The following is a 25,891-nucleotide window of genomic DNA, read 5'->3' as shown; positions in this document are numbered from 1 at the left end:
GGTTCAGGAAGATGAATGCCATGTTCTCCCAGTTGACTGCCTGGTACAGAAGAAACCCCAGGTGAGACCAGGCAGCTTATCTTTACAGCTACAACTCTCCTGCCTGAGTGGTGGCTATGAAGGGTGTGGTACTGTTGGCCATGGAGTAGGATAGTGGACATCCTGGCTTGCCAATCCCAAAGGACTGCTATTTAGGCAACCACTGGGACAACCAGCCCACTAGCCACAGGCTGTCCCCATGGATGGAGTCAGGCATTACTGCACAGCCAGCATCAGACAGTGAGAACATGCTTGCAGTGCTTGCCATGTGTCACTTCATCTGGGCTGGCAGTCAGAGCCTGTAGCCTCAGGTGTGAGGTGACACCAAGGTGGCCTGGCAGAGCAGTCAGGACTCTGGCATCCGCATGGACAGAGCCCTGCAGCACATGCAGCCTCTGCTCTACCACCTTGGTCCAAAGTCCTTGTCCCCTTTCTAGCCCAGCTCTGCTCTCCCACTGCCCACTGCCACTCCCTGACACATGCAGGGCCTGCCCAGCTGCCTGCAGAGAGGCCTCTGGTGCCAGGGGCTGGCTGCTGGTGTGCCAGGGCTGCTGGGGAAGGGAAGGCTGAGAATCCCAGAGCCCAGGGCCATCCACCTCCTCAGCTGCTCCAGCAGCAGGTGGCTCTCACCTTGGCAGCCATTCCAGCTTCATAGAAGGCCTTATCTGCAGGGAGGAGATCCGTGTGGCGCAGCAGGGCAATGGACAGTTGGGCAGCCACAGCGTCCTGCAGACATGGGACAGTAAAGCCAAAACAATCAGCACAGATCAGTGGGGTTGGGAGGGAGCTGAGGAGATCACACTGCCCCAGACACAGCAGGGACTCTGCAGCCACAGATTCCCAACATGTAACAAAGGTTAAAAACTTCAGTCCTGGCCCCAAGTACCCACTCCGTGTGAACACACAGGAGCACTGTCACTTGAAGATGATGTTCTGCTTTATAAACCTTGCTGTTTCCACTAGAAGCCACATCCAAACTCCCACCATTTGAGTGGCACATTTTGAGTATCTCAAGGGATAGAGACTCTCCAACCTCTCCAAGAAACCCATTCTGGTGTTCAGACACATTTATGGTAAGTTTTTCTGTATTCAGTCACATGCAGATTTTTGAGGGGGGGTGAGAAATTCCAGGGAGGTGTCACTTTTCTGCTTGCCAGGCAGGATCTCATCACACCACAACTTCCCTCACAGTCCCAAATAGTCTACCCAAGACCTAAACATTCCACAGCTGTGTGGGCCTGTACAGGTTGTTGATGTACAAGACATCAGGTTTGTCTCTTTTTGTCTGACCTGTCACTGGACCCCCAACATCTACAGGCAGTTGTGGGGAAGCACCAGCCTCCTCCATGACTTCCACTGGGTCCTCCCTGTGGCAACCTTCCTTTTTCACAGCCTGCTCTACTACAGCTCCAGTCCCACACTCCTACAGAGCTCTATCACAATTCCACAGTCCCTTAGGGATCAAGGCTTCAGCAGGGATTCTGCTCTGTATCGTGGCCCAAAACAAATCCCAGTGCACATCAGACTCAGAAATACTCACAGGACCTTTTGAGGCCCATTACCCATGCTCAGGAGCTGCCAAAGCCCCATAGAAGGCCCAGCACCCAGGTCCAGTATCTGCTAAAGCCCTGTGTGATGCCAAGTAGGCAGGCCCAGGAGCTGCCGAAGCCCTGCACAAAGCCAATCTACTCTCAAGACCATGTGTGAAGCCCAGCAGTTCTCATGGCCCAGGAACTGAAGAGGAAGCAATGCCATCCTGGTGAGACAGATTTCTGTGTGATCTCTAAATTTCTACTGGTGCCTCTGCTCTCACAATTCATGCCAAGCATATGGATCAGCTTCCCACTGTTTCACATCTCAGCCTCAGTGGCAGGGGGGCAGATCCCTTCATAAGGAGGCAGAACAGACTGTCTCCAATTCCACCTCCTCATAGTGGGCTCCCAGATCACTACAGTCCCATTCCCATGCATCCACAATGTGTAAGTGATCCATGAAGTGGAACAGGGAATTATGGATTGCCCTGAACCTGCAGGTGCCCACAGTGCTCTGGGCTCAGGGTGGTGACCTGGCAATGGAACTTCAGCCCCTCACCAGCTGCTTGAGGCCCTGGGCAGCAGAGCGGGTGGCGTAGTAGTGAGAGATCAGCAGCAGCATCTCAAACTCCTCGTGTGCCGGCGTGTTGGCCTCGCTCGACTTCACTAGGTTTTCACACTGGAGGAGAGAAAGGGAGAGTAATGGAGAACATGAGAGCAGAGGGACCCTGTACACCCGATTTGAGGCCAGGAAAAAGTTGGGAGTGAGAAAGATGTGCAATATTCAGGCACCTCTGAGGACCGGAAAAGGGCTAGGCCTTGGCTGGTCTGGTTCCTACAGAAGGGAGGAGGCTGTGGGAGAAGGGGAGAGCTTACAGTACTGCAACAACAGGCAGCACTGAAAGCAGGGGTGAGTTTGGATGGACAAAGGGGGATTTGTGGATTCTGTTTGTGCTAGAGGTGGGTATTTGTGGGACAGAAACAGAGAAGAGGCAATCATAGGCCCTGGATGAGGAATTCTGGGACAGGCAAGGAGCAGATGGCTCTAAGCATCTCTGGGGAGATGGGGAGGACTCTCATTTTCCAGGCTCAGTAGTTCTGTGCTTTCCCCAGGTCCTTTTCCCATCCAGGCTGCTGAATATGGGTGCAGGAAGAAAAGTAGGCATGTTGTGGTGGGCTCCCATCTAGCAGTGACACAGTGAGCTCTGCAGGTGCCAGTGCCCAGACTCCTACGGTTTGGCCTTAAGTGCAGGGCCATCTTCTTCCCTGACTTCTCTTGGCCAACCATGTCCACATGATGGACACTTCCCCATTTTCCCTCTATTTGTGTTCTACAAATACTGCCCATGTCACCTGGCTAGAGAGGGGATCTCCTTCCTGCCCTGCTAGGAGCCACCAGGGGGGTGCTGCTTAACAGGCAGTGGTGGCCATGGCCCACACTCACCAGGTGGAAGAGAACATCTCGCAGGTCAGCCCAGCTGGAATACGCCTCGGCGCAGTTCATGCCAGGTGCATTCACCATCTCCACAAAAAGACGCTTGTAAATGTTGAAATTCTGCAACAAATGGAGAGAAATGTTGAAGGAGCCAGATGGGGAGTCAGTAGAGGCCTGGAGCTCTCCTGCTGTTGAGCACAGGCTGAGGGAAAGGCAGCTCTGCAAGTGGCTGCTTGCAACGGGGCCACAGGACGTGGCAGAGAAACAGGGAAGAAAGCTTCCTGCAGCTTCCTTGTGGGTCCTTATGTTCTGGTCTTTGTGGTTAAGGTGTTCCAAACAAATACAAATACTCAACTCCACCCTGCTCCTTCCCTGTGGAGATTGAGGCCTTGTGCAACCTGGTGTAGTGTGAGGTGGTGTGAGGTGTCCGTGGGAGGTTGGATCCTAGTGATCTTTAAGGTCCCTTTCAACCTTAACCATTCTATGAATCTATGATTCTATGAGATTGCCTTTAGTCCTCTGGCTGAGGAGCCTCTAGAAGAATCCATACAATGACTGAAGTGCCTTGGGCATGCTGAACAACCAGCAATCCCAATTCTGAACTGGGAGCCTGACCCATGTAGCAACTCCCTGGCAACTCACACTGGGATGTCATGCTGTCTTCCTTACCTGTGGGTTGGCAGGTGCTCCATGGTGGATATACAGGCTCAGGGCTTTGTCCCAGCTGCCCTCCCGGATGAGGTGGGTTGCATACAGAGCTACATACTTGTGCAAGACTTTGTAGTTCTGGAGAAGGCACACAGAAACAGAAAGCAGTGGTATGAGATTAATGAACTGCACATTTGCCCCTCTCGATGGTTTCAGATGTAGGCACACACCCCCAGACACCTGAGCCCCAAAGAGTGAGCCCAGCCATCAGACAAGGGACAGCCTGCACCCAGCAAAGAAGGCTGAGGACTGGTGGCAGTCAGCCTCACAAGAACTCAACTGAGGAAAGACCTGTTTTACACAGGCTTAAATATAGTAATGAGATGAAGAAGACGGTGTAACATGTGCAACCCTGTCAAAAAAGCAATGGAAATGAATGTATTAAGCACAACAGAAAACAGTGCCCTGATTATATGTCTAGAACTTGAGTGCCCAGATGTGGATGCTGGTGAAACACTGGGTACAAAATAGTTTTATATAAAGATTAAGTCTGGCATGGGACATGTTTTGATAAAAGTAACTTTTTTTTCCTGTATAATCACTGTAGAACAGTTGAGTCAAAAGTCATGAAATTCTGCACAGGTGCAAGGTTGTGCTAATGCTCTCTCAGAGGCACACACAGACTAACATCTTCTTGGACTAAATGGGTTAGTGTTGTGCCTGGCTGACAATAAAACTGATTAAGCCTTTGCCATTAAATTGAGCATGAAGTTATTCTTTAAGGAGGAAGATCTGGTATCTCCTGATAATTAGGACATTGGCACAGAAGTCTCCAAGGTAACGACTACAACAGAGACCATTTTTATCACCAGAGAAACCCTAGTCAAAAAGAAATCAAGTTTACTGTAATAGAGCCCAAACTCAGGTTACCGGCTACTGCATTAGACACAACATTATAAAAATAAGCACAGGATATTACGAGCGTGTGTCCAGGTTATCAGCTGTGATGTCTCCACTAATTGCAGACGGGGGCTGCCCTGTCACTCCATCTGAACCAAGGCCTCACTTCAAAGAATCAACACCTGCCCTTAGTTTAGCTCCTTTACCAATAATCATTGAGTCGATACCCAATCACCTATCAATAACTACTGAATACAACAAACCCTCAAACTAGATCCTGGTAATCTACAGCTTTCTCCTCCTGTTACTGCATTGGAATAGCACTGTAGAACAGTTTTACTTTGCTCTTCTCCATTTTTATTACTCTGCTGAGGTAATTTTGCCATTTTTAGGTCAGTAAAAATGGAAAAATGTCAAATTTGCTCTCACAACAAGGATGTCTCATCTCTCCAGGCCTCTAAAGAACATGTAGAAGAAGGTTTTCTTGTACAAGTCTCTCTGTTTCCATGGTACCAATTACTTCCAACCCAACCAACTCATTTAGCTGTTTTCAATGCTCCATTAATCACAACATTTAAACCCAGCATGCTCTGGGTTCTAACGCTTCCTTACTAGGCCTGATTGTCCCGATGGGGACAGCAGAGAGGTGGTTTTGAGCTGCTGCAGTGCCCCTGTGCTCCCCATAAAAATTACTGTGTTGCCCTGCCCACTCACTCCTGCTTCAGGACCCCATGTCCATCTCCTGAGGGCTCACACAGGCACTCACCTGCTTAGCTGCAACCTCCAGGCACTTCTCCCATTGCTCCTGCTCTGCGTACATATCCAAAGCAGCCATGACATCTATTCCTACCAGCTGGGGATGGAAACAATCACACATTCACTGTGCAGGCAAGGTTTCCCATCAGCCCACCCAGGTCTTTTCTTCACATACACACAGTCCTCCCCTTCCAGGCAATGGATGCACAGGCCCAGTGTGACCCATCTGGAGTGCAGGAACCACCACTCACAGGCACATACAGACTCCTCATCCATGGGCATATTCCATCAAAAGCCCCATGAGAAAGGCCCCAGGGATTTGCACAGATCCTCACATCACTCCCTAGCCTGGGAGACATCCCAAATACGTACTGAATCCACCTTTCCTTGGTTCTTCAAATACTCCTTGTAGCGCTGGTCCACATATTCCTCTGACCTACCAGGCAGAAAGACTCTCAGTGAGCAGCAGGACCAATCATGTCTGGCATCAGTGCAGAGCCTGGACACAACTTGGTCTGCTTTGGGAAGAACAGGACTTGGGGCTGTGCCATGGCTTTCTGGCCTGCCCCTGGGAGCAGAGGTAGAAGGGAAAAGAAAGTCTTTAGGCAGCTCTTTGCAGTATAATGTATGGGGAGAACAAGGGATCACAGGACTTTCTGAAGGAAATGCATGTACAAGATTATCCCAAGGCAATGGGGAACAGGGATAGGGAAAAAGTAGATAGTAATTTCCATATGATGTGTGCCAACAGAAAAGTGTTAGGATGATAAATGGCTTGGGAAAGGCAGCTGTAGAGACTCTGCCCTGTTGAGCATGGAAGGAAGGCCACTGTGGGGAGAATCCAGGGAACGTCAGGTCAGCAAGACAGGAGAAGGGATCATCTAGGAGTGGAAGATCTAGCAGAAGACTGTAATTTAGGAAGTGCAGGACACACCTGGGGTCCAACTCCTGGGCCACTCGCTTGGCTTTTCTCCATTCCTCGCCTTCGATTAAGGCATCAATAGCTTCTCGGGTGAGCTCCAAGTTGAGGTAGAGTTCAGCAGCCTGCAGGGACAGAAAGAGTCCCATGGGGATAAAACCTCAATGGCCCCCTGCAGCCAGGCTGGAGCTGGTGCTGTTGGAAGTGACCAGCACACACTGACAACAGAAAGTCTCTTCCAAAAAGATAACCCCTCTTCTCTGCTTCCTGCCTCCTCCCAAGGCCTGGCTCTCTCACAGTTCCAGGACTTGATCCCTTCCCCTCCTTCCTCCTTCTTGAAGACTCTGTGCTGCATAACTCTGGATAGGGCAAACCACCCAACATCCCAGGATGTGTCTTAGTCTCCTTCCATTGGAAAGAGCTCTCCCTTTCTATGTCACCACTTCTCCAGTAGCCTGGGGGCAGGAGCCAGCTCTCACCGCACTGTATTTCTTCATGGCCACCAGCTGAGGAGCCACCGTCCGTGTCACCTCCATGCTCTGTGACTGATCCAAGAATTTAATGGCCAACTCAGCAGCCTGTGAAGAGAAATTGTCAGCAGCACAAGTGCTACAAGCTGCTTGGGAGAGGAAGGAAGCTGGTAAAAGCTCAGTTCCAGCTAAAAGACTGAGAGTCAGGAGAGCTTGAACTTGAGGGGAAGGGAAGAAGAAATGACAGCCCACTTCAGCAACTCAGAGAAGCAAAGCCCAGCTACTTTCACACATGGGAGAAGATCAGAGAAGGACATAAATGCTGTTGAAGTTCGTACAAGGGCACAGATAGTGAAAAGTATGAACAAGAACACAATCCAAAGGCTGGTGGACATCGACCACAAAAAGAGGAAGGGGCACTCAAGGGGCCAAGGGCTAAGTCATAAAGTCCAGCTTTTCAATGCAGGGAGGTCTGGGCATAAAGACATGCTGGAAGTAATGCCAGAGCAAGAATGCTAGTGTCTGTGGGATAAGCACACGGCCCATCACGGCTCAACAGAATGGTCATGAGAGCTTTCAGACTCCGCAGTCCTTGCAGCCTGCAGATCCTCTCCTGTGTTCTGCAGTGACTGAGGTATCTCTGGGATACACTGCAGGGTGTGGAGACCTCCCAGACAGCAGAGCAGATGAAGGGAGTCATAGCTCCTGACTGTACCTTCAGCAAGCATTTCTCCATCAGGGCGCTGTTGCCGGGATCCCGCACCTTCAAGTAGCAGTCCACGGCCCTGGCATGTTCCCCAGCCTGCTCCCACTCCCGGGCCTGCTCCAGCAGCCCTTCTGTTCCTCTGCAGGGAGGGATGCAGGCTGTGAGCAGGACTGGGATGCTGCCACACAGATCCTGCAGACAGTGTGTAGGGCACGGGCAGGGGGGTGCACAGCACTGGGAGTGGGGGACCTCAGAGAGGGCTGAGCATGTGACAAGGAATGCACACAGCCAGCACTGAGGAGAGAGCAAGGATCCTGGGGAGATGCACTGGTGGGAGAGGAGAATCCAGAGATCTGTAAGTGGCAAGAAGGCACCTGGGAGACCTTGGATGGCAAGAATAAGCCTGGAGTCTCCCAGAGCAGGGGGGAAGGATGTCAGGAAATCTATGCAGTGAGAAGCCCGGGGTGCTCAAGAAGGAAACACCTAGATGCCAGGGATCCCATAAGGCTGTCTCTTTAAGGCACCAGCATAAGAGACATGGGGAAGAGCTGCCTGTTCCCTGCAGCCTGACCAGAGTATTCCTCACCTGGAACCCTTCTTGGCAGCCTCCCTGCTACACTCCTCCTGTAGCTCTTCTAGCCGACCAGGCACATACTCCTTGCAGATCCGCAGGGCCTCACTCCACATGCCAGCCTCCTGCAGAAGGACAACAGGGAGCAGAAATTTTCACCAGTTCACTAGAATCCTCCACACTCCTGGCATCACCTAACACAACTAGCCACTCTTGTCATCTTGCTAGAGAACTCACTGGAGGAGACAACCACAGCAGCAACATCCAGTTCTTCCCTTCCCCAAAACAGCACCTATGTCGTCTATCCATCCACCCAAGCTACCTCAGGGGAAAGTGCTCATATGTCCTTGCTACCTCTGTGGAATGGGCACTTCCAGTCTCCAAATGCACCCACTGGTGCTGCCCCTGAGGACCATCCCAGCAGGATACTTCCCCCAGAGATGTGAGAGAGTTAAGCTATGCTGCGAGATCTCTACTGGTTCAGTCTTCTAGGAGCAGGCCAGAACTAAGTTCTATGGGGAAAATGGTTTCATTTTGGCTGCTAAGCTGACAGACAGAGCTGGGAGATGGATTTCACTCCTCTTCCATCCAGACCAGGTTTTTGTCCAGTGAGGAAGGCCATGGTGTTGCTACAGACTCCACTCACCTTGTAGTACTTTATAGCCAGCTCTGGTTTCTGTGCTCGCAGGAGGAAGGCCTCTGTTTTCTGGAAGTCTCTCTGCTCAAAGGCTAAACGTGCCTGTCCCACCAGCACATCAGCCACGCTGTCTGGGTCGTGAGCCTCAGCCACACGCTGGGCAGCATCCCAGTTCTGGTTATGTACAAACCTAGGGGAGACAACATAGGATGGAATGAGGGGCAGCCAGGGGCAGATCAGTGCTGGAGAAGCAACCAGGCTGGCATCATATGGGGAGAGGATGGGGATACCTACATCAGCACGGCCTCCTTGGGTTTCCCAGCTTTAATAAATTCTGCTTCAGCCTCTTCAAATTTGCCCTAGAAGAGAGGAAGGACTTTGCTTGCCTGCCTTCATGCCCTGATCCCACCTCACAACCTCCTCTGTCACCACGAGGCAGAGAGGACTCATGAACCCAGAAGATGTGTGTGGAAGATTAGAGCTGTAACTGTGGAGCCTTTTGGGTGAGCAGTCACTTCAGCCACCAAAGTGCCTGCTGCAGCAGCCCTTAGGGACAACTGCTCAATGCCTGAGTCACCAGAGAAAATCCACCTACTGTCGGGGGTTGAATTACCTCATCTTCTAGGAACATGGCATATTTTAAGTGGATCTCTGGCATCTTCTGCTTCATGGAGAGGCGGGCCAGTTCAAAAGCAAATTCAAACACCCTGCAATGGAAGAGAAAATGGGGAGCAGGATTATGTGCTGTAAGGGAATGCCTTAATCAAGAGCAAGTAATGAAGTACAGCACAAGACTCTAGGGGAGAAGAGAGGGGAATATAGAGGGTTCCCAGGTGAATGGGCGTTGCCCATTCCTCCTGTTCCTGACTAGAGAACAGGAGCTCTTAGAACCCCTCACTAAGGACACTTAGCTCCTTCATAGTTGCTGTTAGTGCCAGAGCCCCTTGGTTTCAGACAAAAGGGAGGTCACAAGAGTCCTCTGAGCCTGACGTGGAAGAGCTGGGGAGTGGCAGTGAATGGCAGTGCAGGGGGATGGGAGGCCAGGAGCAGAGTGGGACAACAGCCCTTTTGGCAGGCAGTTACTCATGGTGACATGAAGAATATCTCCCCCCTGTTCAGTGGCTCTCACAGTGGCTCTCCTGTGCAGTGCTGTGTGCCTGCCCAGCTCTGGCCTGACACGCCACAGACTAACAGGTGAAGCAGGATGTGTCCAGGAAGTGAATTGCCTGTTGAAGAGGTACAGGTGGGAAGACATGCCACACCCTGGACCTGCAGCTGCCACCTGCATGCAGTCATCTTGGGGCACCCTTTGCTCCTCAGCTCAGGCAGATGGGAGAGAAGTGCTGGGGGATGGACCTGCTTACCCACTGTCTGCTGCGTGGTCAATGGCCGCCTCCAGAAGTCCAAATTTACTGAGGAGTTTCACAGCTGCCAGTCCACCCAGGCTCCTCGCCCACATATAGGCCACGTGCTTATAGGAGTTTGCTCCTCCATGTGCCTTGGCCACCTATCCAAAGCAAAGAAAGCAGAAGAGCCCAATGCAGCCATTTCACCTTCAGCAGGTTGAGACAGGACTCCTCTCTCACATGATGTTTGTTGTCATGAGGGAGCACCAAAACCAACTGTTCTCTCCTGAGAAGCCCTTCTGTAGCCACCACTGGACTGGGGAGAAAAAGAGCAGAAAAGAGGCTGCTGCCCCCTCAGCATGGCCCACACCACTGCTACGTCAGCCGAAATGACTCCTGGCAATCTGTGCCCACTCTACTCCAGGGTGGCTACGGGCAGAGCAATGGCTCAGGTCCAACACGGTTTTGGGCTGAGAAGCAGAGCAGTGCCTGGAGGCAGGCAGTGCTGCAGAGAGGGGAGGGGTCCAGCCCTGCTTTTGGGGTGGTGCTGCAGAGCAGCAGGCCCCAGCACTGCCAGTGCCAATGCTGGGCAGCATCTGTGGGCAGGTTCTGCAGTGAACAGGGACAGAGCTGATCCAACCAGAATCCTGCAGTCCAAGCCTGACCTCCGCACCACGGGACAGTTAGGAAGTAACAATTACCCTGTAAGCTTCTCCCCACATGTCATTTGCTCTGTACATGTTTACTGTGGCCTTCCAGTCCTTAGCTTCTAGGTAGTGGTACTCAGCCTCCTGTAGGCGCCCCTCTGCCTCCAGCTCCTGCAACAAGAGTCAGTGAGTTAGTGGCATTCTGGTCACTGCTTGGTCTCGTTGATCCCCTCCCATGCGATGCACTCACTTTGCCCAAGTGCAAGTGGGTATCGCTGAGTAAGTCCTTGTGGTACTTGGCCACTAGGGAAACCATCTCATCATACATCTTACACTTCTTATACATGGTGATGGCCAGATCAGGTTCATTCACTGTGATATAGAGCCTGAGAACACAAGAAAATTGACACAGCTCACCCAAAGACATGACCAGTCCCTGCAACCTCTCTGCATCCTGCCCAGCTGGAGTCAGGTCCTGAGCACCCTGCCAAAAGGCATGGCTGGTGCAGAGCATGACTGCTGTGGGCTGCAAGGCTGAACACTGCTTAGACAGAGCCCTTCTCTTATCCCACCATCAGCTGTAAAGCTATTCCCTCCGTCCTCATTTATCAACATGAGTTGTGACCTGGAGGGAGCCTCTGGGCTTGTGACCTGTTCTCACCTTGGCCTCCAACCTGAGCCTGTCAGTCCTGTTGGGATGGTAACATGACAATGTCAGCTTAACTTCCTCATACAGGTCAGTAGAAAGAGGAAACCCAAAGCCACCTCACCAGCTGTAATGCTCCCTTTCATGTACTGGGCACCCATGGGATGAGGTGCCATGGCATCAGATACATAGTTGTGTTTGTCCTTGAACCTGCTAACTTTGTTGTGCTGTTACAGCTCTAGAACAGACAACATCAGGAACCTGGACAGGAAACACTCCACTTTCCATCCTATCCTCGGCTGACCATGACAGGTCGACAGGTCAGATGCAGCACTCTGCAGAGGGGAAAAGCTTTGCCATATTTCCTCTGCTACCTGAGACAGCTGCATCCCACCTGGATCTCCCTTCTGTTCTGGGGCACAAACAGTCAGTGACTTCTCTTCCTATGAACTTCAAGATATCAGCTCTAGGTCACCAAGTGTAGAGAGAGTATTTCTGACTCTGGAGTACTGTGTCCAGCTCTGGAGCTCCCAATAGAAGAATGACATGGACCACCTGGATCTAGTCCAGAGGAGGGCCACAAAGATGATCAGAGGGCTGGAGCACCTCTCCTATGAAGTCAGGCTGACTGAGTTGGGTTAGTTCAGCCTGGAGAAGAGACTGCTTCAAGGACACCTCACAGCAGCCTTCCAGTACCTGAAGGGGCTACAGAAAAGCTGGGGAGGGTCTTCTTACACAAGGGCTTGTAGAGAGAAGACAAGCAATAATGGATTAAAACTTGAAAAGGGGAGATTTAGACATTAGGAGGAAATTCTTCACTATGAGGGTGGTGAGACACAGGCCTATGTTGCCCAGGGAAGCTGTGGAAGCCCCAACCCTGGAAGTGTTCAAGGGCAGACTAGATGGGGCTTTGAGCAACCTGATCTAGTGGATGATCTTTAAGGTCCCTTCCAACCCAAACCATTCTATGACCTTTCCAGACCCTAGTCCCAAACTCTGCTTCCACCCCAGGAAAGGACTTGTCTTCACTACAGCCATTTTCTCAGGGCTCAGCCTTGGACTAATACCAAGGAAGATGCTCACCTTGCTGCTTCTTTGTACTTGCCCTGCTTCTCCATCTCTTGGGCCTGGGTTGTATAAAGCACAGACACATCTTCCTCACTCATACACTTGACTGACAGCTGCCAAAAGGAACACATAGGAGAGATGATAGCACACTGCAATTTCTTGATACATGGCAGTGAAGGAGAAGGGGAAAACCAATCTCCTTCCTGTTACCAACAGGTGCGTATGCTACATGGTCTGCAGAGAGTGGGTAGTCATTTGTGACTGTGCTCAAGGCACACAGGACCAACCCCCTGGAGAGAGCTACTGGTGACACAGATGCATCCACACAGGGCTGCTGAAGTAAAGAAGGGCACAGAGGAGATGTGAATAACAGGGGCTGATTTCTCACTGGCTACTGGATGCTCCTCCCCCCATCCTTAGAGAAGAGTGCTTGTTGGTGCACAAGGCACCTTCTGATGAAAGATGATTTGCCAAGTGGGGTGAGGTCCCCAGAAGCTTTGGCTTCTGACTCTACCTTATGAGCCTGTTCCCAGAGCCCAGCCTGTGTGTACATGTCAAAGGCATCCTTAGCGTGGTCTCCTTTGATGTACAGCTCCTCTGCAACCTGTAGGGAAACAACCACACTGAGCAGTCGCAAGCAACACACGGAGCAGCAATGACTGTGCTCTGTGGCCTCACCTGATACTCTTGTAAAGCTGCATAGTGCTGGGCGATCTTGAGGTAGTATTTGGCTGCTGTCTCTTTGTCCTGCACATCCAAAATGTAGATGGCCTTCTTCCACTGCCGGGCTCCCAAGGCTGCCTCAATGGCCTTAACTGAGCACCTAGCATGAAACCATAACTCTGAAGAGCCAGCCAGCAGCCACCTGCTCCAGCAGAAGCCTGGGGAAACCAAAATGGTCTGCTGCTGGATTAATCTTTCTGGCTTACAGCAGGGAAAAGGAGCTGAATAACAAGCAAAGCCAAAGGGAAAGAATGAAGAACTAGGACAGCATGGAAGAGTAATCAGGGATGGAAGGTCTTGGGAGAGATGTGGGAAGGCATTCATGACTGAGGCCAGCAGAGGCTGCACATCAGCATGAGGGGCACTAGACAAGTGGGCTCGAGGGGCCTTAGGCAGGGAAAACCCTGCTGAGGTAAGCAAACCATCTCAGCCTCCCAGCCTGGCAGGTCACACTGCTGCTGGTTCCACAGCCACTGCCTGTCCCCACCTGGCTTCAATGTAATGGTTGATAGCAGCATCCAGCTGTTTCTGCTGCACCAGATGGTCTCCCCAGGCTTCCTCCAGCTTCACCACTTCTGTGGGAAATGCCAGGCGAGCCAGCTCCACTGCTGCAAGGGACATGACAGGGGTTACCCAGGATCCAGCCAGGAAACACAACTGTAAGGGGAACATGGGCCTCAGATGGGGTGCAGAGGGAGGGGACTGGTGACTGTTTAATCCACTCCAGCTCCAACAGGCTACCCAGCAATCTGGACTCTGTGGAGAGCTGGACTAAATCCATGCTGGTGCAATCAGCATGACCAAGGCTTTGGGAATGTGATGGTGCTCTGGAACTGTGTATGTACAACTATATGAAAAAACATACATTGAGTAAGATAATACATGGAAGACTCAGAGCATTTAGGCATCTCTAGGCTCTGAGGCAACAGCTCATGTTGCCACCAGGACAGAGCACCCAGGGTCCTGCTGGGGATGGATGGGGAGAGGGAACATATTTAACACAGTACCTTTCAGGAAGGCACTGCCCTTGCAATAGCACTCCAGAGCCTTCCGTGGGTTCCCAACCTTCTCAAACAGGTCTCCAGCCTAATGACAAATAAAAGCTGCCATCTTCCAGAGCCACTATCTCCCCACACCACCATGTACCCTACCAGCACCATGTACAGAGTTTGCCAGGCCTGCCACACAGACTCATTCATCAGCTACACTGATACCCACTAGTATCTAACCTAAACCTCCCCTCCTCCAGTTTTAATCAATTACCTGTTGTCCTTTCACTACAAACCCATGCAGAAGTGCTTCAGAGACATGTCACAAATGACTTATGATTTTTTTCCTGACTAATAACAGCAATTCCAGACCTCAATCATGTATATGGATGCAGTTAGGATTTCCTCCCAAATATTAACTGCAAATCTATCAGCCCAGAATTACCTCTGCTACTTTCCAGCTCCGTGCTCCTGTATCTCACAGATGCAGAGGACTGGGTGTGAGCTTTGATGCCACAAAAAAGAAAGCCCAATGAGGTGGGCCACTTACCTGTTCATACAGTTCTCCTCTGATGAGTGCCATGGAGACTCTATTGATGACATCCTCGTTGGTCAGGAGCTCATCCCTGCCCATGGCCAGCCGTGCTGCTTTGGCTGGCAGCCCTGCCTGCAGATATAAGCTGATGGCTGCCAGACAGTCACCTTGCCCCTCTTGGACCTCTCCAGCCTTCTCTTCCTGCTGGGTATCCAGCAGCCACTGGTAGTAATCCCGACGCAGCTTATCCAGCATTGGGTGTCCCTGTTGAGAAATGCAGCACTGGTCGACCTGAGCAAGGCAAAATGTTGTCCTGCTCATCCTGCAAGCTCTGGACAGCTAGTTCATGGCTCCAGACCCTCTGCTGCCCAGTTAGCAGAAACCACAATGCCAGCTCTGTGTAGCACCACATCGTCCATTCTCTTTCAAAGCCCTAGATACTCCTAAAACAATTTCAGTAGCTGTTCCCACTCACTCTTCATCCAGGTTCATACTGACAACATATCAGTGCAACCTTCCCTTCCACTTGGAGGAGCTCCAAGTGGAAGTGATGTCCTGATAGAGCAGGTGAAGAGAACCCAGCCCCTGAATAGACTCCCAACCAGAAGATTGATCAAGCAAGCCCAGTCTGTGTTCCAGTGCAGTTCATTCTGTACCTTGGCCTCGGCAACCGCGATGCATTCATCCCACATGTGCATCTCCTGGTACATGTTCATGGCCTCCTCTGTGGCATTCTGTGTCAGAGAGCAGAGTGTCAACCTGAAGGTTTCATTTAGCAGACACACTGGCACTGAGCTCTTTAGAGGGCAGGCTTAGATGTGCAGAAAACACTTGAAAACGTGTGCTGTCCCCTCTACATGGATATACATCCTCCCTCACCCCTTTCATGCACCTCAGGGCAACCCTTCACCTTGGAACACCTTCTGTTTCAGGGCAAAAACTCCTCTCCCAGGAATAAGGAACCTCTGCCTTTACTCTTTTACATCAGGGCACAGACCTCAGAAACAAAGGAGAGCTTTTCTGTTCAATGTTCCCTTACTCACTTGTTCCAGGAATATCATCTCTGCCAGCTTGTAGTTCTTGTCTAGCATGGCCAAACGGGCACGCACCAGATAATGGTCTGTACCATCCCCACCCTGCAGAGAACACCAGTTAGCTCAATCAGTTTGCTGAATGAAAGAACAGGCTCTGGAATGCTACAAGGGAGGTGACTGCAGGTGGGGTCTGTGTCATTACAGAAGCTGAAGAGAATCACAGAAGTGACAAGGCAGGAGCATTGTGAAATGACTAGCCAGAAGAGGCACTTGGCAGGTGTGGATGAGGGATATGAGGGATTATGTCAGCAGTTTCTGCAGGACCAGGTACTGGTCTATCACAGGATACAGGTGAGTATGGACACAGAAGATAATGCGTGTGCAAGTGTTTACAGGAAAGCAGCTGCCCTGCACAGCAGAAGAAGTTTTGACTTACGTGCTCTCGAGCTGCCTGGTCAGCAATAGTATTGATCTCATGCAGAAATCGAACCTTTGCCACGTTGCCCAGAGCTGCAAAGCACCTGGAAAGAGCAAAGCATTTAGTTAATAACTGGGTTTTGTTGCCCACTTTTGGTCCAAGAAAAGAAAATCAGAACCTGGGCAGAAAACCCAGCTCTGCAATCTGCCCTGCTTCAGGAGAAGGAATTTTTCAAGACCCATGTTGAGAAGTTCCCTCCAGTCCTGCTCCAGGAGAGAAGCAATGGATATGAACAGTGCTCATGCTTCACTTCCCCAGGCTTCAGAGATGTGCTGAGCTTGTCCATGTCTGTCAGCTCCCTGAAGCCTTGCTATACACTGCTTTGTGCTGCCATCAGCAAAAAACTATGCTACAGAGTGATGCCATCCTGTCCCCAGTTCTAGCATTTCTTTCTAGGATGAAAGGGGAAAGTCATTGCCTGGCACATAGAATACTTAATTTTCCAATGCAGTGAATCTGCCAGGCCAACAGAAAAAGTCACATCTTTAGTTAGACCCTGGTTTTTGTGGGGGATTCAGCAAAAAGAGTGATTAAGCCAGAATGTTGTAATTGCTTCTTTCTGTACCTCTCTGCAATGCGCAGCTGTCTGGCTTCCAAAGTCAGTCTGCTTAGAGTCTTCCACATGGCTTCAGTCTCTGTGGACATTTCCAGTGTCTCCAGAAAGTCAACAGCCCTTGAGACAAAGAGATTGGCAGCCTTTCAGTGACAGAATAGAAGTGCCCTCTGAGGAAAACCCCAGGCTGAGACAGGAGCTTCCTAACAAGAGTTGCACAGAGAACAGAGCATACAGGGTGTGAGCAGTTCTGAAGAGGATTGTGTAACTCAGGGCCTGACATATGAGGGGAAAATTCAGAGGCTTAGGTGATCCCTGTCTAGGGAGGCATCCTTAGAGGCATAGGATCAGCGGAAGGCTGTAGCAGTGTGGGGCAAGTCCAAAGCGTTGTATCGAAAGCAAGTCCCTGGTGCAAAGAAGTTGCTCAAGGGGTAACAGTGCTATGAACATATGAAATTTTCTTCCCTGGCCAATTTTAAAGCCCTATAATAATGTCAGCAGTGCCCAGGTGTCAGCTTTGACTCTTCACAGCTCCTTAATGTCTCCATGACACTGTCACCATCCCTGGAGGGGCAGCTGCAAAAGCTCTTGCGTACAACTTCACACCTGGCTGCTGGTGAAGGCACAGCTATTCCCTGCAGTCAGGTGAAAACTGCTCCTCCGGGAACTTCTGTCAGTCGGTGGGACCAGACTGGCCTGTCTCTTGTGCCCTCAAGCTTGAAACTACAGAGCTGTGAGGATGAAAAAGCTGAACATTCACTCCTGAAGGATGCTGCTGCATATTATAGGCAGACCTGGAGCCAACATCATGCTCAGAGCCCAAACTTAACTCTGTATGGAAAGCTGTGCTGCTGCAGTTCATGGATTGATGACTCTCAGATGTCAGTTATGAGAAGTGGGCTGCCTGCCACCACCATGTGGTGTGTCTAGAACTTACCTGTGATAATCTCCATCATCAACAGCAGTTCCAAACTCTATGAGGCCTTCATCCAGGGTGTAGGACACAGTGTTCACCCCTTCAGATACTATTACTTCAGTCTTCCCATCATTCCGTGTCAAGTCTACAATATCCCCCTGAAAAGTGCACCAATTATTAACACTTCTACATTCCCCTGAGGCATGTGGGGTAGCAGGGATGTGAGGACAGCACTGCAACAGCTGGTTAAAGTTCTGCTGAATGAGCTCACACAGAACAGACATTGTCCTTATCTCACCAAAGGGAAGGAAAAAGCCACTGAGAAGCTCCTTGCTGTATGAATTATCTCCATCTTCTGCCAGAAATGCCTGACACAAAGCTGACAGGTGAGCTCATGTTTTTTCCAGAAGAAACAAGCAGTTCCCTGCTGTCTTCCTTCTGCATTACTACCCTGACTATTCCCACAGCTGTGAGCAAGAGTTAACAGAAGCTGCTGGAGGTTATCAAAGCCTCCGGGGTTTTACCTTCAGAGGAAACATGGTGACTTGCTCTGGAGCATCAATGTTATACCAAATGCAGAGGCTGTTCCTGTTCTGAGCCACCACCACATCACTGCCTGGCACCCACTGCACATAGGAGCAGTAGTTCAAAATGCTCGTCTTGGTGCCACTTCCGATGTCATAGAGCTGCAGCTGGAAGGGGAAGAGGAGATGGAGGCTCAGCTGGGCTCATGGCTGGGCTGCTGGCTCATGAACACACCAGCAGCTTCTGAGCAAGCATCTTGAGAAACAGATATTACCAACCAGGAATCAGACTTTTTCCAGGATCCAAAGCCCAAACTCCCACACTGTTACTTACACACATTACCATCTAAGGCTTAAAGACCTTTTTTAACCCTCACAGTATGTTAAGCACCATGCTCAGATCCTGCCTCCCTTATCACTTTTAAAATTTACACATTTAAGTGCAACATTGGGGTCCTCACTCTGAGATTAACTCACTTGTTTCCACCTCACAGCAGAAGAGCCTATGACCTTCATTTTCAGGTGTGATGAGATGGAGTGAGATGTGTAGTAACTAACTTCAGACCTAGCTATGACGTGGGACCAAACATGCAGTGCTGCCAGCTCATGCAGTCAGACCACAGTTTCTTTCTCAAAGGAGTGTTCAAAAAACCATGAGTGCTTCAGATGCAATTCTCACCTCCCTCCATTCAGGCATATCTGCCTTTACCTCTCCCCATCTTGCCATAATGTCCCAGATGCACCTGCCTCACCCTCATCTTCTTGTCCCTGAAGAGCAGTTTGTGGCCTGTTTCATTCAGCTCCAGCCAATCAATCTTGCTGTCATGGCTAACAGTGCCAGCATTGTAGCCACCAACAAGGTCCACTTGGAAGGACAGAAAGGAAACAGTGTAAGTACCTAAGGTGCCCCAAAGTGCTGAACATTCAATAATGTCCCATAGGGATCAGGTGCCTGGGACCCAATGAGGGCAGGATCCCCTGGCAAATACACTGTGACATGAAAAGCAGACTACAGTGACATTTTGTCTTGATGCCTTATCAACAGCAGTAACTCCCTCCATCTTCCTGTGAGCACAGATCACAGGCAGCCCAGGTAGCAAAATGATCATGCTGACTGACTGAATCCCAGGTCCAGGCCACAGCCAGAGCCACCCCACAGCTGTGTCCACACCAGGAAGCCAACCTGCCAAAAGCAGGGCAGCCTCTGCAGGCAGGCAGGGTGAATGCCAACTGGCCATCAGGAATCTGCTGCTTGGGAGGGTGGATGTGCTGCCTGGCACAGCAAATGCAAAGGAATCAGGAGGGCTGGCAAGATACAGGGGAGGGAGGTTTGCACTTACCTGTTGCTATAGTCTTGATGTCTATCAGATAAGCCAGCCTCTTGTTCTCCTCCACACCCCGCTGCCGCCGCTCGTTGATGCGCACACTGTGGTTTGGAGGGCATGACAGTCGGTACCTTGACTACTTTAACTTCATGGGACTAGATCACCTAGTCCCGTCCAGACCTACTTGCAGTTTCCCCAAGCACATGGAGCCTCTTGCAGCTCTCTGACCTGTGACTGCTGCACAGTACCTACAGCTGCCTCAAGTGAGAACAAGCCTTTACAATCCATGGTTTTGCTCTGGAAGCTGCTGCTCTGGAACCAATGTCCCAAGCAGCAAATTGGTTACACTGCTTCCACCTCTGAGCAGCCCATGATCCTCCCCTCTCTCAAATCAGAAAATGGAGTATGGCATTTCAGAGGGACAGAAGAGGTCCTGCTGGCATCTAGAGTTCCTGACAATGCTGTTCTACTTGGGCATCGACAGACATGCATCAGAGGAAAATGGGATTTTGTGCTTCTAAAACTTTATGACCATTCTGTGTAAATGAGCAATTAAACCTCACAATTGGCCACTGTAAGAAGCAGACTACTCAGGTCCCCGTGTCTGGGGGCTGCATTCTACAGAGCAGGGCACCTCCAAGTGCATACATCTGAGGTGACTCTCACAAAATGGCTGTACTGGCCACACAGGCAGGTGTAACACTTACCTGACAAGATGAGGGTTCATGAACTCTGTGCGGACAGACCCCAGGATGTCATTACTTCCATATTCCACCAGTGTCAGCTCTCCAGCATTGAAGATCATGCAGACCTAAAGGTGTGAGGGGAATCCACTCTCAGACAAAGCCAGGTAAGCACACATACCTACCAGTGAGGTGTGCACAACAGAACTCCACTGCTCACAAGTCTAAGTTAAAATGCTTTGAAATGAGTAAGGAATTCTCCTAGGCTTCCTGACTGCCAGCTTTTCCTCAGGCTTAGGGATTTTAGTTCTGGCCTATCAGTCCAGCAGGAGCCCTGCCATCACCCTGACTGCTCTATTCAGTACCTCTCTTCTCTCTGGCTGCTGCTCTTTTATTGCTCCTCTCTCCTATAGCCTTATGACTTGTATAACTTGATAGTCACGCAATGAGTTTTTAATGTATCTGGCACATGGAAGAGGCAAGTGTGGGGAGGAAGCAGATCAGGATCTGCATGGAGAGGCCAAGTCCAGGAAACTGCTGAGAAACGGCATTTTCCAAAGTGCAACTTTTTCTGCTGGTGCACACACAGCTTTACTCACCATTCACCTGTCCCATACAACTTACATTCTCATTGCCAAAGAAGAACTTCTCATTCCCTCCAGATCCTTGCCAGGCCACCTACAAAGCAATGGCATGAAGTGAGCAAATATCAGCCTGACAGATCCTGCAGAGGACCAGGTATTGTGGTTCCCTGTCCAGCTCTCAACTTCCACAACAGACGGCAAGAATTACACTGCAGGAGGGATCATCATGTTCCAGCACTTCAGCTTGGACTGCTGTTCTGTCTTTCCCAGTTTGCAAGCCCCTCACCTCCCTCTCCTTTTTTTTTAACCTCTGTTTCAGATTGCTGTTCTCTTTGTGTAGTATCTTATGGCCTTCTGGACCACATACTCTAGCCTATTCTTTCACAGGCACTTTTCCACCTTCCTCAGACTAAATTTATTACAAAGAGCACCCCACAGCCCCTTTGCCTCTCTAAATAACCTCCACAGAATCAGTGCTACTATTTGTAGGAGCAGAACCTCCACACCACGTGTAGCTGAAACCTTTTTTTGGGGGGGTCACATTAGCAGTGGATAATACAATAGTTATTTTGATGACAACAGGCAAGTGGTCAGAGAGGCAGAAAGCTGAAGACAAGGCTGCAGCTGTCCTTTTCCCTCCTTGAGCAAGAGCTCCAAGTCACTGCTTCAGCAAACCTCCAGTGAGAAAGCACAATGGTAACTGGACTACACACAACCCTATTCTTTAAAAGAAGTGAGTAGAAAAAGAAAGAGAAACTCCTCTGGCAGTGTGATGTAGAGAAACCTGGGAGATTTAGTCTGGCCAGGTTTTCACTTGGATTACCAAGTATCAGTATCCTACAAAGCAAATCTGTAGTCCTGTGTCCCTGCCCATGTAGGGGGGTTTGAACTAGATTTTCATTAAGGTCCCTTCCAAGTCAAACCATTCCATGATTCCATGATGATTCTAGAAATTAAAATAGTGATTCCAATGAGTCTTAGGAAAAAAAAGCTTTCCCCCATGAGAACAGCAAAGGATTGGAACAGGGGACCAGAGTAACTGTGGTACCTGAGCAATGACATCTGCATTTAATGCTGACCTTCCTTTAGGTAGGCAGTTTGACAAGAGACCTCCCGAATTCCCTCCTAAACTGAATTATTCTATGATTCTTTGAAAATAGATGTATTATTCCCACACATAAAACATATCCTTTGAATTACAAAGGTAAGCATTTGACATTTAAGAAATGTAACAGATTTTCCAGTACCTCACTGAGCTTATTGGAGCTAATGTCACCCAGCAACAATGTGTCTGAGGTATGGGCCACCAGGTATCTGTCTTTCCCCAAGATCTTCACCTCATCGATCTCATAACCATACTGGGATTTCAACACAACTCGAGTTCCTGTTGAGAGGTTCTTCACAATGACCTGGAGAAAGTGGGAAAGAGCAATATGAGGCCATACACAGAAGATGAACACAGACTTCCTGCCCCCTGGAAGATTATGCAGCAGGTGCTACTTGGGTATTTTGATGGACCCTCACATCACTTCACTCTGCCTTTTAAGGAAACCTTACCATTCCTGTTGTACAGGATGACAACAGTAGAAGTGTTGGATACTCACGTCTGCCATTTACAGTTTCTAGCTGAATTGGGGGATTACTCAGGCCCTTGAGGATGACCCAGCCCCTGAGAGCCCTGCTCTCTGCACTGCCCACAGAGGGGTGCCTAGATGGCTAGCTCACCCTCACTACCCCATTTTGAATGAGGCAAAATTGGCTGGAATTAAACCATCTAAGGAGGTGCATTTGGCATGGAGGTACCTGACAGAAGTTCACAAATAGGAAATAAACTCTTTGGTCTTTGCTCCTAGACAATTTACATCCAGCCTTGATCCTGTCTCTGGAATATTCCATGTGTGATTTCCCTGACAAGTTGCCATGAACAAACTATAGGTGCAGAACTCCAAACATGTCTAGTTTTAGCAAGCACCCCATTTTCATCAAGAGACATTACTTCACTGGATATTCTCTTACCTGGCTTGGTCCCACATATGTCATTGCAAATTTATTTTTGTAAATGCTTCTCCGAAGGCAGAAGTCAAATTGTTCAACTCCTCCACACAAAGTGCCCTGGGTAAACAAACACATCACACACAGTCAGTTAGTTTTGCTAAGGGGATATATTCCACACCCTGCTTATGAGAAGGGGATCAGACGTGAGATAGAAATCCCCAGGTTCCGGCTGCTCTGGGGAAGAAGGTTCAAACCTTTCACATGCATGAGGACCAGATCTATCCTGACTTATTTGAGTGAACAGAAAGAGTGAGAAATTCTCAGAGAAACAGAGAGGAGTTAAAAATCAGCTTTATCCTCATCTTCCCCATTATCCTTCTCAGTTTCCCATTTCTCCGTCCTCCAGCCTCCCAATCTCTCCTTGCTTCCAGCAGAATCTTTCCACCTTTATCTCTTTATTTATTTCACTTTATTTCCATTCATTTCACTGATCTCCTGTCCCTTAGCCCCTTTCCCTTCTCTGCAAGTATTTGTTCATGTGTTCAATTAATTGTCTGAAAATATTTCAAGGATTCTTGATTGTTGAACGTACAAAGATGCAAAAACTATTAAAGTAAATAGCAACCATCCTAAATAATTTAAGTGCTTTAAAGAGTTATTTGACTTGACATAGGAAGATTTGCAGAAAGATTAATTTAAAGAGGCTTAAAGAATTATTTAACTTATTAGAGAAAGGCAGATCAAGGCTCAACAGCTGAAAGTAGAAGACAGGCAACCCTGAACTGAAAACACACCACACAGAGTGTAAGTAACAGATCAGTTTTTATACTGCTTCTCATGGGTGCTCAGAGGAAAGAATGCTCATGAGACTGCTCTAGAGAAGCTATGCTGACCTTATTAAGCTTCTGTGAAAAAAGGAGGACTGCTTCTGCCAGTGAGCCATCACCCAGTGATCCATTATTTTACAGCCTCACACTGTACCACCTGCACACCTGACTGCAGCAGTGCCCCTTGCACAAGGGCTCAGCCTGCACACCCTGTGTTGCACACCCAGGTGATGGTGTCACCCCTTTCTGCAGCTCTCCCTGTGGCTTTGTTCTCAGGAGCACCTGTCAGACTGTCCCTGGTGTGTGACTCAGGGCTGCTGCCTGATGGTACGAACCGCACAGATCTGTGAACCATCCCTCTTCCACGCCAAAGCTGTGATGGTGTAGAGGTGACCTATTTCTTTGGGTTTGCCTTCCTCCCAGGCACTGCGGCGTGGGCTCCAGTTCAACACCCTCAGTCTGTGAGAACAGATGAGAAAGCAGAGACATGAAGAACTCTGTATGGTTGACAGAAGCAAGCATGATAAAGGAGAGGCTTTCCCCTCAGGCACCACACCTGTCATAGCTGCCGATGACAACAGACTGGCCGCCAGGGCTGGCAGCTGCCACGGTGAACTCCTTCTCTGAGGAGTCCCGGCTGTAGTCAAAGGCTTTGATCACATTGCCCTCCTTCCCATATGCCACAATCTTCTTATCACAGCCTGCAGCCACAATGCTGTTGGAGGCCCAGGCAAGGGCGTAAGGAGGACAGGGATGTGTCACCAATTTACCCTACAACAGACAAGAAAGAACATCCTGAAAACACGAGTGGCTCTAACTCCCACGCGGCCTCTGTACTCCCAGTAAGACCAGCATGAGAACCTTCTGTGAACTCCAGGGCATGAGGGTTGCTCTGTCTGCTTGCCCCAGTCTGCAGACAGGAACCAAAATGGAGAGAACCATCAACTATTCCATTCATGTAACTGGGAAAGAAGATTCCTGATGTCAGTACCAGTACTACTAACTGGACTGGAATGCACTCTGAACATAGCAGAGTGTACCTGGGCCTTCATCACACCATGGTAGAGAGCAGATGTGCCCAAACAGCTTTACTTGGAGAGCAAAGATCTGACTGAGACTAGGATTCCCTTCACCACAACTGAAGCAAAGAGACTGTTCCTTTTGGAAGAGCAGGAGGCTCAGGAGAAATGCTGGGTGCCTGGAGTATCTTGGGCACAGATAGAGTTTAAACTTGGGACTCAGGGTTAACTGGGAGAACTATACATTGCTTAGGGAGAAGATGACAATAGCTACTCCCTGCAACCCTACTCATTCAAGCATCATTCTCCTGGACACTCTAACATCAGATCTTTCCATGCATCTGAAAAGCCTCATGTCTCATACAAAGACATAAAATCCCCTCTTACCACCACTCCCAGTGCACTTCAAAGCACCTAGTCACTGTTCTGTCCTCATCAATGCTCCATAAAACCAAAGCAAGCAAGCAGTGACTGCAGCTCCTCCCCAGACCTGCATTCCATGGCCTGATCCCTTTCCAGAGCTCTCAAGCTGGGGAGTAGGCTATACAAACAGGATTTTGCTCATTGAAGAAGGATCTTTGATACCTGTGATTCACCTGAGCCCTCATCATCAAAGAAGAAGCGTACTATGGATCCATCCGCATGGCCAGACAGGATTCCCTTCCCTGACACACTGCAAAGAAACACAGACAGGATGATGCAATTTTGCAGTAAAACTTGCACTTTTATTTTCACATCCCTGCCCAGAGGAGCCAGTCCCAGGGTCATCATTCATGTTCTTCATCAAAAGAAACTTCACCAAAGACAAGCTGGGCGCTGAACGCAAGAGTATTTAGTACCCTTATCTGTGTCTGTAAAAACAAAGCAGAGAAAAGTATGGAGAGTGGAGAGTGGGCAGTTAAAACACCTTTATCACCTAAAATCACAATAACCAACTTCCTTTATTACCACAACAGGGAGCCTAAGTAACCTTAAGTGGAATAATGACTATGCACATGATTTCCTACAGTGAGGTATATCAATCAGCCATTGCACTGGAACTGTTCCAGAAGTGAGGCTGGATATTGCTATGCCAGGAATCTCTGAAAGTAACACAATTTACAGAAAAATACATCTGAGTCTATAATTTGTAGCATTAATGTCTTGTGTACTTCTTGACATAAGTAGGAAGAAGAGAGCAAGGAAGAAAGAACACTTTGTAACGATGATTCAAGTACAGAACTCAAATTCTGTGACCACTGCAACAACCCAGGAATCATAAATACATCTGTCTTCGGTCACTGATGCCACAGCAATAACAGCACAAGTTGTGTTTAGAAATAAGTGGGGAGGGAAGTGGGGAGGACTGAGGGAAAGGAGGGCAGAGAAGAGAGGTGGAGGGAAAGA

At 49.5% G+C, this 25,891-nt stretch overlaps 1 protein-coding gene across 1 annotated transcript in view; it reads right to left on the bottom strand.

The window, feature by feature from the left end:
• IFT172 (intraflagellar transport 172) overlaps nt 1-25,891 on the bottom strand; it is a 33,931-nt gene that overhangs the window by 2,369 nt on the left and 5,671 nt on the right. Inside the window, exons 6-43 of the mRNA XM_010001763.1 lie at nt 25,091-25,178; nt 24,043-24,257; nt 23,822-23,945; nt 22,681-22,776; nt 21,912-22,073; nt 20,705-20,758; nt 20,105-20,208; nt 19,413-19,498; nt 18,825-18,937; nt 18,073-18,240; nt 17,570-17,706; nt 16,645-16,752; nt 16,038-16,122; nt 15,611-15,703; nt 15,224-15,301; nt 14,583-14,831; nt 14,051-14,129; nt 13,531-13,651; nt 12,999-13,143; nt 12,835-12,924; nt 12,336-12,433; nt 10,857-10,992; nt 10,661-10,777; nt 9,978-10,120; nt 9,227-9,320; nt 8,908-8,972; nt 8,623-8,803; nt 7,992-8,101; nt 7,415-7,544; nt 6,709-6,807; nt 6,245-6,354; nt 5,683-5,746; nt 5,321-5,407; nt 3,676-3,792; nt 3,016-3,126; nt 2,131-2,250; nt 670-765; nt 6-40 (exon numbers count right to left, since the gene is read on the bottom strand). Coding sequence (XP_010000065.1) covers nt 6-40; nt 670-765; nt 2,131-2,250; nt 3,016-3,126; nt 3,676-3,792; nt 5,321-5,407; nt 5,683-5,746; nt 6,245-6,354; nt 6,709-6,807; nt 7,415-7,544; nt 7,992-8,101; nt 8,623-8,803; nt 8,908-8,972; nt 9,227-9,320; nt 9,978-10,120; nt 10,661-10,777; nt 10,857-10,992; nt 12,336-12,433; nt 12,835-12,924; nt 12,999-13,143; nt 13,531-13,651; nt 14,051-14,129; nt 14,583-14,831; nt 15,224-15,301; nt 15,611-15,703; nt 16,038-16,122; nt 16,645-16,752; nt 17,570-17,706; nt 18,073-18,240; nt 18,825-18,937; nt 19,413-19,498; nt 20,105-20,208; nt 20,705-20,758; nt 21,912-22,073; nt 22,681-22,776; nt 23,822-23,945; nt 24,043-24,257; nt 25,091-25,178 — 4,308 coding nt within the window. The remainder of the gene's footprint in view (nt 1-5; nt 41-669; nt 766-2,130; nt 2,251-3,015; nt 3,127-3,675; nt 3,793-5,320; nt 5,408-5,682; nt 5,747-6,244; nt 6,355-6,708; nt 6,808-7,414; nt 7,545-7,991; nt 8,102-8,622; nt 8,804-8,907; nt 8,973-9,226; nt 9,321-9,977; nt 10,121-10,660; nt 10,778-10,856; nt 10,993-12,335; nt 12,434-12,834; nt 12,925-12,998; nt 13,144-13,530; nt 13,652-14,050; nt 14,130-14,582; nt 14,832-15,223; nt 15,302-15,610; nt 15,704-16,037; nt 16,123-16,644; nt 16,753-17,569; nt 17,707-18,072; nt 18,241-18,824; nt 18,938-19,412; nt 19,499-20,104; nt 20,209-20,704; nt 20,759-21,911; nt 22,074-22,680; nt 22,777-23,821; nt 23,946-24,042; nt 24,258-25,090; nt 25,179-25,891) is intronic.

This window comes from Chaetura pelagica, unplaced genomic scaffold (genome assembly GCF_000747805.2).
Source record: "Chaetura pelagica isolate M959 unplaced genomic scaffold, ChaPel_1.0 scaffold307, whole genome shotgun sequence".
Lineage (NCBI taxonomy): Eukaryota > Metazoa > Chordata > Aves > Apodiformes > Apodidae > Chaetura > Chaetura pelagica.
Note: the sequence above shows the minus strand (reverse complement) of the source record. Positions and strands in the feature narration are given on the sequence as shown.